This window comes from Paralichthys olivaceus, chromosome 15 (assembly GCF_024713975.1).
Source record: "Paralichthys olivaceus isolate ysfri-2021 chromosome 15, ASM2471397v2, whole genome shotgun sequence".
NCBI lineage: Eukaryota > Metazoa > Chordata > Actinopteri > Pleuronectiformes > Paralichthyidae > Paralichthys > Paralichthys olivaceus.
Genome location: NC_091107.1, coordinates 15986664 through 15997676, shown reverse-complemented (window position 1 = coordinate 15997676; position 11013 = coordinate 15986664). Strand labels below are relative to the sequence as shown.

At 40.4% G+C, this 11013-nt stretch overlaps 1 protein-coding gene across 1 annotated transcript; it reads left to right on the top strand.

The window, feature by feature from the left end:
• Positions 1–4100: 4100 nt before the first annotated feature.
• LOC109628407 (T-box transcription factor TBX2b-like) lies at positions 4101–9999 on the top strand. Its single transcript, XM_020085491.2, has 7 exons — positions 4101–4721; positions 5523–5790; positions 5956–6102; positions 6350–6426; positions 6504–6667; positions 7224–7756; positions 8429–9999. The coding sequence occupies exons 1-7, from the start codon at positions 4393–4395 to the stop codon at positions 8819–8821; spliced, it is 1911 nt and encodes a 636-aa protein (XP_019941050.2). The 5' UTR covers positions 4101–4392; the 3' UTR covers positions 8822–9999.
• Positions 10000–11013: the final 1014 nt, after the last annotated feature.

Below are 11013 nucleotides of genomic sequence, written 5' to 3'. Positions count from 1 at the left end.
GTAATTTGAATATATTGCCCAGAGATACTTTGAGTAGGGGAGATGAAAATTGAACCACTATCCTCACTGATTCCAGAAGTCGGGACAGGTGAGTGCTCCGGCTGTCAGAATCCACTTCCAGCAGCCTCAGCACACAGATGTTGTGGCATGAACTGCTCTTTGTACACCACAGCAGGCTGGATGAGCTGATTGTCGAGTGATTAGGTGTTTTGTTGAAATGGTGGAAAAATGGGGAACACCCACATCCTGAAAACAGCAGGGAAAACGGAGTCAACACAAAAGAACACGTCAGTCTCATACTCTTTTTCTGAGTTGTATTTACTGGTTATTCACAAAATATTGATTGCATGTATTGTTGTATCTATATGTTTTGTGGTTTAGATTACTAGAATTGAAGGCCTCTATAAATGAGACTTATAGAACCAGAGTAATACCATTATTATACCAAAATAAGTAGGTATATAATTTTTTTTAAATTGACATTGCCGGTGGAGTTTGCCTCCATCATCATGTTTAATGTCACAAACTCACCGGAAACCAACACATCGTCAACCAGTGCCTGAAGCAGGAAAACATTCCCATCGCACACAATTGGCAGATGTTAGTGGGTGTTGGTGGGTTTTTTGACCATTGGGAGAGGAGCTTTAGAGATGTCCCTGAAGATGGTGATAAATCTGAGATGGACATTTAGGACAAGTACAGAGACAGGAAATGCCCCTTCCATGTTACAATAAGTCTGTAATGGACAAGTTCTGTTTTCACTCCATATAGGCTACTTTATGTCCCCCTGTAAATCAAGAAAACAGTGTAGTGTAATTAACCATGCATTTGTCATGATGTCATTCTACAATAAATCTTCAGTAAGAGATTTTCTCCATCTGGCTTTTTAATGTAAATTTTAAATAATTTGTATGTATCCTTGCGGTATAACATGCTGGATGAAAGAATAAAAAAACCTTAATATTATAATGAAATACTCAATAAGTGTGGACATTTCCATGTATCCACACACATGTAGAATCATCTGTATTATGTATTATTGAAAAAAAAAGTTTTTGTGGTAAATCAGCCTCCTTTTTCCTCCGTTTCAGAGCAACTATAATCCCAGCATCTTGATCTCCTAGTCAAGATAAACAGATCCATATGTTGTGTCTATTAAATTACCAATATGATGTCAGGGTTAGAAAACAAGATACTACAGAGCCAAGACAACACTTGAGGTTCCAGGTCCAGAGACTCTCTGCTCAGCCTTAAATCCAGAGAATCATCTTCATCCTCTTCCTTGTCATTGACAACCTTCAGATGTACTTTACTTGCTTGTCCTCTGCTTGACTTGTCAGGAACCCCTCAGTGGCCCAACATTCTTCTGCATTGTCCCAGGTGTGACCAGAGAGGTGAAATTCATGCACCATCACTCACATTGATCGTCTCCTTCCTGTTCTGCATCTTCTCTCATGCTGTCGGTAACAGAGGGGGAAAAAATGGTGGAGTGTGTCACATTGTATCTCATATTATAGCGCTGATTGAGAAAAAGCAGACCCGACCATCACTGTCACTCTCCTCTCTGACCCCAAAACTTACAGAACAGTGTTGTGTGAGCAGCCACATGGCAACCTCATGCATGTGAGGAAGGAGGGAAGGAAATATACACTGATGTCCTCTAACCCTTCTCTCCAACATGCTTTTCTGCTCATGTCCTGTGCTCTGATTACAAGTTATTACCCTTTACCATCTTGGGAAACGTTCATCTTTTTGTGCGAAGTTAGATCGCTCCCTGCCCTGAGAGTTACAGATCACAAACCATTCAGCTGTTTTTGCCTGTATTACCTAAACGAATCCCATGTTTCATTTACATTATTTCTACTTATTTTCATACCATTTAAATCTGTATATATACACATATGCAGTACTTTAAGATATTGTATCTGTATGGCAGCAAATAGTGCTTTATTTACATACTCATGTCTCATTTCGAAACCTAGCAGGCAAATTATACCATTGATTATATTACATTACATTCCACACAAAAAAAAGAAAAAATAATCCTAATGGTGCAAAGCAAAAGTGCAAAAAAAATTACATCTTATGATTTATAGTTAGCTTAACAATGTAAAATGGTAAATTCAGAATGTGAGAGTGAGAGAGGGTGGAAAGAGCTTCACTAAAGCCACAGTGGAGCTCAAACTTTGCATCCAATGCATCTGTGACTCTCTGTTTCAGTTTCAAGAGGCAGAAAAACACCCAGATGTTTATATACTAGCTGTAAAGTCAGAGATCAAATTAAACAATATAGTCTCTCCATTCACGTAGTTATGAGATTAACAAAGTCACACAAGTGCCATGACTTTCCTGTTAATTACTAACACTGATCATAAGGATTTCCAGTTGAATTAAAGTAAATGACATGTTTGGTCATAGACACATCCCATCTTATTTTAAATAATATTTTTTTAAAAAGGAAAAGTTACAAGAAAATAAATATAACCTATTTCCTCACTTTATGCAGTGATTCCAAAACGCAATCAGGGACATTAAAGATGTGGAGGTTTTAATATAGATTTTTAATTCAACTCTGATAATAAAACTATCAAAATAAGAAAATTCAAACTGCTGTTGAATTTAAATTGTATGTGTTTATTATTGTATTAAAAATAGGCTCTCTCAAGATAATTAAACATTGAAAAACCTTTCACATTTCACCAACTCAGATAAATGAATAATATCATGGTCTAAAACAAGAAGGATTTTTTTGTAATAATAATCCACTGCGAAAAAATGGGGTTTTATTAAGCATTATTGAAGCCACCTCAAACCAACACTGAATTAAATGGCTCTAATGTATTTCTCCTGAAGTCCATGACTTCCTCCATGTCTGCTGCTGCCTCCTGTACATTCTTGGATGTGTTCATTATTGATACAGTCTCTCTCTCTCCTGGTTCACAGAGCCCACAGCAGTGTGGCTCGTGGGCTGCACCGGGAGGAAAAGTGGAACAGGCAACATGAGGATTTGGAGAGTTGCTCAAATGTGAAGTGACAGGTTCGAGAGCCCCCTCGGCTCTTTGTGGGATGGCAGTAAAGCGGCGCCGAGTCCCCCTAAATCAACACGCCCCATGCGCTCCCACCTCATCAAACACATAGGCCTATTCACATTTACATGTTTTGTTTTTGCTTACTTCACAGTTTCACGTGATGTAAGTTGCTGGAAGTGTAAGTGTAGGACAGGGAAATCGATTATAGTAAATTTAACAATCCAATAACATTTTCGTGAAATTAGAGGTAAATTAGCATCATATGTAGGATGATCACCTCTATAATAATAATAATAATAAACAATTGAAAATTTAGATTGCTGCCTGTGTTTTAAAAAAAAGAGGAATACTTATTATAATATATATATATATATATATTTATACCGTTGTGGCACAGTGATGGCTTATAATTAATATATGTATATATATTGAAAGCTTAATGTTATAAATGCATGAAGAAAGAAATTGTCTCATATGCATAATATTCATAACGTTGTGGCACAGAGGTAATTCATATTTGTGTGTATATACAACTTTATAAATAGACGAAATTACTTCAGATATATTTGTTACCAGTCGCAAAGACATCAGGGCTGGTGTTGTTTTCACCTTGTGCGTGCATGCGTGTGGCTGTGTGTGCCATCATGGTCGAATGTGGTCCTGCAGACCTAGTGTGGAGTATTTCGTTGGTGTGGGTCTGTCTGTGCAGACTTTGTGTCTTAAAACTTACAGATGCAGCCAGGAAACTTAACAGATGTGTAAAAGATAGTCAAGGTATCTGGAGACTTCCCTGCCCCCAATAGAGGTCATGTTATGACCTGGGTGCTTCTGGGGGGTCAGAACGTCAACATGTTGACAAGTGTCGCAGGGTGGTCACCAGTTCTTTTATCCACGCTGTGCTATTAGACTATTTGCGCGCGCTGTCCCCATCTGATCCTCAAATCCCTCTGTAGTCCTCGAGCCTGAGCGCTGCAAACCCCGCCCAGCGCCTCTGTAATTGGAGAAATAGAGTAAAGAGACGATGAGAAATCTTTATTGCATCAGTGTGTCCGTGCGTGTGCTGGGAAGGACAGAAGTGTGACAGATTAAACACCATCACCTTCCCTCTCTCTGTGCGCACTCTCTGCTGTTTGGCACATGGTTCCAAAGTGCGCACTCCTCTCCTCGGTTGTACCAGCGAATATACTAGGATTATTCTTGCTTTTGCTCCAGTATCTTTCCTCTCATGACCTCTTTACCATGCAAAACACAAACTCTTAAAGCAGTTTGGATTTAGACGCGTGCAGCAGCAGCAGCAAGTGGGGCTGACACCTGTCTGATCGGATGTCCCGATGAGAGATCCAGTTGACAACCAGCGGCTGCAATGGCGTACAATACCTTCCAAGCTCGTCGACCTGGTGCCTTGCCCCTGTCAGCCTTCCTGACCGCCGCCCAGCCCTCGTTTTTCACCGCGCTGGCTTTCCCAGACGTCGCCTCTCTCACCGAGCCCGTCCCGGAGCAGGTTGCCCCTGACGCGGGGCTGCGCGCAGCTCTGCGCCGCCAGCATCCTACCCTCCAACCGCGGTCCACGACGAGCCTGCAGCCAGAGGTGGCGGCGCTGGATGATGACCCGAGCGTCACTCTGGAGTCGAAGAGTTTGTGGAATGAATTTCACAAAATGGGAACTGAAATGGTCATTACAAAGTCTGGAAGGTAGGCTCAGCAAACTCCTATTCATTCATTCAGAGAAAGTGCCGCAATGGAAACTTAAAGTCAGATACAGCACTGGGGCTGCTCGATAAGTGACACCAAATATTATCCTAAAATAGTTTTCACCAATAGCGATACAGCAATGGTTCAATTATCTTAACTTATATTGGGACAATGCACATTAATTGACATACGTACTCAAGTTCAACATGTAAATGTACAGGCTCATTTCATCTGCAGTCCCTGGCACACAAAAAACAAATTCAGTTCTATAAAAACACAGAAAAAGGCACAAAACACAAATTATCAGTAAAAAATATATTGCTTGGCATTGTGCAAGCACATTGATGGGATAAGATGCATAATTGTTTTTAATACTCCACCTCTGATTTGTAGAATATTTAGCTGTTTATCAAGTGTTTGTCATTATCTGTTCAAAAACAAGAGTTTAAAATCTCAACCTTCACCTTAACAAAAATAATATATTATTTATCAATGATTTATCATGATAATTATTGATATTCACTAAAATGACCATTTTTATCCATAACACTTTTTGGCCAAAGCCCCCAATACTCCAATCATCACATATTCTGTACAAATGAGAATAATTTAACAAGGTCAATGATACAAACACTATATAGGAATAGTTAAAAAAGTTATATTACAGTTACACTACAATGTTAAATTCTCATGTAATCCGGCCTCTAAATCTTTAAGGATTAATGATAAATCCCAAATTACACAAAGTCAGAATTATTTCAAACACAACCCATCAGTTTCATGGGTGACTCTTCACCACAGGAGGATGTTCCCGCCTTTCAAAGTGAGGGTGGAGGGGCTCGATAAAGCAGCCAAGTACATCCTGCTGATGGACATCATCGCCGTCGACAACTGCCGCTACAAGTTCCACAGCTCCCGCTGGACGGTGGCCGGGAAGGCTGACCCAGAGATGGCAAAGCGCATGTACATCCACCCAGACAGCCCGTCCAAAGGGGAGCAGTGGATGAGCAAGCCCGTCGCTTTCCATAAACTCAAACTCACCAATAATATTTCGGATAAGCACGGATTTGTAAGTTGCATGGCCTACTTATTGAAATTTGAATTGCTTTGGCTTATGGGACTTTTATTCCAGTAAAACTCACAATGTTGATTAGCTTGTTCCCTATTTTTTTCAATATTATATCACTAACCTATAATAATTTGAATCATGTGTCTCATGTCTTCAACTTCTCAGACAATTTTGAACTCGATGCATAAATACCAGCTCAGGTTTCACATCGTCAGGGCCAACGACATAATGAAGCTTCCGTACAGCACCTTTCGGACTTATGTTTTCCCTGAGACAGAGTTCATCGCTGTCACTGCCTATCAGAATGAAAAGGTAAACCCCCGCCCTCCCCCATCTCCGCCCCACCATCCTCTCCCCTCCCCTGCCCTTTCACATGCACGCCCACACACAGTCACAGCAGACCTGATCTATTGTTGCACGCAGTTATAACACGAGTCCAGAGTCCTTTGGGAAAATGGGCCTTTACTGGCCTCACATTTGTGCATAATAATGCTTCTCTTAATCTGTCAGCCTGTTTTTGAAATGACTAACTTTCAGTATTGTCTTTTCTCTCCATGAGATTACGCAGCTGAAAATTGACAATAACCCCTTTGCCAAAGGATTCCGAGACACTGGGAATGGGAAGCGAGAAAAGAGGTGATTGTTTTGCCACCACAAAGCACATGCAGCACCTGTATATAAGGCTTTATTTAACATAGACGTGTACTCCGCAGGAATAATCAGCTGAACATGTCTATGGTGCATGAGAGCCAGAGCAGAGTGGACCGGGACAGTGCAGATTCTGAGAACTCGTGTGAGCAGCCCTGTACCGGTGATTCCTTCTGTCCCCCTCTGGAGCTGGTGAGCAGCCCCCTGATGTCCACCCCAACCTGCTTTGGTGGGTTAACCTGCAGTTTTTAATGCCGTTATCAAGCCGAAATAGCAGCATGTCTGTGAACCCAAATCATTTTACATAGGAATGTGTTGATCCAATATATTTAAAACGACACTGCAATATTATGCTTCACAAACTAGCAATGTTACATTTTAATAAATATATTTCCTAAGAATTTTCAGGGTGTACAAAAACACCCCCTGAATATTAAGTTTGAGATGTTTTTAATAATAATAATAATTTAACAACATTTGGAGGAAAATCACTGAAAAGCTCCATTATGATTATTTATATGGACATTAGAAACATAATTTGTGACCACTTGATTCCTTTATCTCAATGAATGCTGAAAATATTGATTTCAGACATACAAAATGTCAATTAAATTGTGTGTCAGCATGTATTGTATATACGCTTCACTGATAAAAACAAAGTCAATGTGTTTTGATCAGCAATAGAAGAAACATGTACTACTTAGAAACTATTATGATTCAACATGGACTCTTCAACACTGGCTACTAGGTACATATTTAAAATGAAGCATGTTATTTCCCTGCAGATGAGAACAACACTGAATGTGATTCAGAACAGGAGGACAGTGCAGAAGCCAGCTGCTCCAGGGATGAACATGCCTCTACTCTGAGTCTGAGAGGTGAGGAGCTGCTGCGGAACATGTCAGCTCCTTGCAAGAGTAACGACAATCCGGATGCAACAAAAGACAGAGCAGCGTGTAGAACCTCGGATGAGATGTACCGCGTGGAGATGGACTCTTCAAAAAAGCACCTGAGTGATATTGAAGACGGGCTCGTGCCTGTGATGTCACAAGCGCAGAGTCCATCCTCCCTCAGGGACAGTCACCATCAGACTTTGGATTTTGCAGGTGCACATGCCCAACAGTTTCTTAAGCTTGGGGCACCCTTGTTGTTTCATCCGGGACAGAAACCCGAGAGTTTCCCAGCTGCGGGTATGGGACATCTATTTTCCTCTTTGTCTGGACTAAATGAACTAGAAAACGGAGGCCTGTCTCCCCAGAGCGTCACCTCTCCATCTCCCTTCATGTTCCACCTGTCACAGCACATGCTGGCATCTCAGGTACCATTCTGAACTCTAACATCACACATAGAGAAATAGATATCAAAAATTGTATTGCTCGCTATGGGATGAGTACACCTAAGTTATGAAAAGCGTTCAGACTTTTGGGTTTTAGGCAAACTGTTTGAGAGAACATTGGAATCAGAAAATGAAGTCCATGTACAGACCCTTTGCATTTTTTAAGTGCTTGATGACGTAATGCTTTCAGTTTTAATGGGTGGCACAGTGGAGCGGTGGTTAGCACTTTCGCCTCACAGCAAGAATGTTTCTAGTTTCAATCTCAATCCAAAGGTTGAAAACTGTATGTGGCCCTTTGATTTGCTGGCCGCCTCTCCAGGGTGTACCTCGCCCAATTGTCAACTGGATTAACCTAAAAAAAAAAAGGTTGGAAAATAATATTTAGAAGTATTTGCTCTCATTCAGTAGAGAAAAAAATGATCCAAGAGTTGTTGAAGAAGTTACTTTAACAAAAATATATAACGAGCAGAGCTGCGAGTGCCTGGTAGCGTGAACATGCAGCAGCTATAGGTTCAGCTACTGTAACTAATATAGTTTGGGCTGAAAGGCTCAAGTAAGGAGATCAGCTTGATTCCTGGTAAGACAGGATGTGAATTAACAGTTTGCACGGTGGGCTTGTTGCTGTGTTGCAACTAATTTGATTCTTTCATTCAGGGACTCGCACTGTCACCGTTTGGAGGATTGCTGTCGTATCCGTACCACTACATGGCAGCACCTGCAGTGATCAACCCGGCTCTGCCCACTTCTACCCGAAACCACTGTTTCCGCAGCTCCCGGTCGCCTTGGTTGCGTTTCAGCCCCTATCACATCCCTACTTCTGCCACCTCAAGCCAAAGCCTGTTTACGGACAGATCATCTTGTGGTTCTAACTCATTATCCGAGCTGTCCAAGTCAGGCAGCAGGCGGTCGGGTCCGCTGTGCAACAATCACAGCCACAAAACCACGGCTAAGCAGAGGACTCCTCCACATAAAAGCACTGTTAAGGGTTCAATGGATGAACTGCAGAACATATATAATGTGGTTATTGATAAAGCACATACTCCTTAAAAAACTATTTTATCATTTGACACGATATGGACTTAAATAAAGATTTCACTGACAAAAACACAGAGAATATTTGAGGTTGCACATAATAACGACCTCTGTGCGTTGCTGCTTTTTAACATCTCATGATATAATTGACAAAACTAACTTGAGGTTCAATGAAAGTTTTTAACCTTGTTAACATATCTACATGTTTTTTTTATAGAATACAACACATATATTATGAGCAAGATGAGCATTCAACGCCATACCTGAGTATTTCCACCTTGACAGTCTCAAAAGAAGAATTCGGACAGCGAGGGTTTCGTCTTCTTAATCTTTCGGAGTTGGTTTCCGATTCCAATGTGTACAATATACATGAATTACTCCTATTGCTGTAGCAATAGTGTAACGTACAGTAAGCGAGTGGCTGAAGGGTGGATGGAGATAGAGGTGGGTCAGTTTTCATGATTATAAACATGTTAAAGAGAGGACAAAGCTTTTCCTTGCTTCTGAAACAATGTTTATTTTTAAGCTATAGACGTCACTTACTCAAGTAAATTTCAGACCCATCCACGCCCCTCTGCCAGATAACCCCATGCTGGATATTCCACCCCTGCACACATCTGTTCCCATCCACCTACCCATCTGTGACCTCTGTACATTTACTGTATCTCTGTGTTTCCACTCATCAGTTGTCAGATTGTCTTCGTGCTCATTGCCAATCTCCTAAGTTTTCCTGCTCCCGACTGTTTGCCGGGCCTGCTTGACTTTGACTCTGACTGCCTGTCACCCTTTTGTACTGTTGCCTGCTTTGTTTGCCTTGTTTTAACAGTAAAGACGCTTTGTTGGCCATCATTGATTCTGTTGTGCTTTAGGATCTTGAATTTTGTGAGTTAATTGATTCATTTACCCCACCTAGATCAATCAGTTATTGGAAGTTAAAAAATCTGAATATGAAAGATGCATATTGGAAAGATTTTTGCAACTGAACCTAAACTATATAAGAACAATAATGTGCTTTAAGGGATAAAACATACATTTTCAAATTGTTTTATACTGAACGATTGTCCGATTCTCTTTGAGACACGACTGATCCAAGCCTTCAACCTGCCAATTTCAACGCAGGATTTTTTTTTTTACGAGCACTTACAGAAAAATGTCTTCAATAAAGGTCATCTTGCAGGTTGTCTGACAAGTTATCTGACTAAAGTGTGTTTGTTTCTTTCACAATTTAAATAAAGACACTGTACACATACATTTAATTGTGTTCACACACGTATGTGTATAGCATAGTTGAAGTTAAAATGTTTGCTATCTTAATACAAATACTTTCTTTCTTCTGTCTCATGGCCACGTACACAATAACACTGTTGCATAATGTGGCTTCCAAAACACTTTTGAATGATTCTCTGCAAATTGTCATGGATGCAACTGAAAAAAGAGGAAGTACATGCACTGTACAAGTGTACTGTGTTCAACACTGTTCTGAGACTCTGGATTGGTAATCACCTGCTATAGCAGCCTGGAGCAAAATAAAGGTAAATCCTTAATAACACTGTTGAATACAGAAATGATACTGTTACTTATCAATGGTTTCTCCTGTGTTGTATTTAACAGACAATTAACAAATCGTTATATTCTATGATTTATTGTTTATGTTGATTTTGCTTTTAGACGTGCAGCGCTTTGCCTCCCAGCATCATTTCTTCTGTCTTCTTCTCCTTCATCATTTTTCTTTACAGGCAGTCAAATATAAAGAAAAGACAAATATGAAGCTAATGATCATTGTTCTGATGTCATCCTGTAATCCTTTAGGACAGCAGTCTTAGGAAACTGTGATACTATGATACAGCAGTAATTGATGAATCCTATAACCAAATTCAGAGACACACACAGGGAGTTATGATGCACAATTATATTTATTTCATGATATGATATATGGTTTGGTTTATATAATTTACATTGGGAAAGTTCACCCAGAAATAAAAATGCACTCATTATCTTCTAACCACTATGTCGATGGAGGGGTGGGTGAAGTGTTTGAGTCCACAAAACACTTTAGGAGTCTCAGAGCTAAACAGTGTTCCAAACAACACATGTGGTGTCATCCAAGTGTCTGCAAGCCCCGACATTCAAATTTGAGTGGAAACAGTTATATCGTGTTTTTAGCCTAAAAGTCCACCAGAAGTGGCTAAGCTAACAGACGTTAGCAT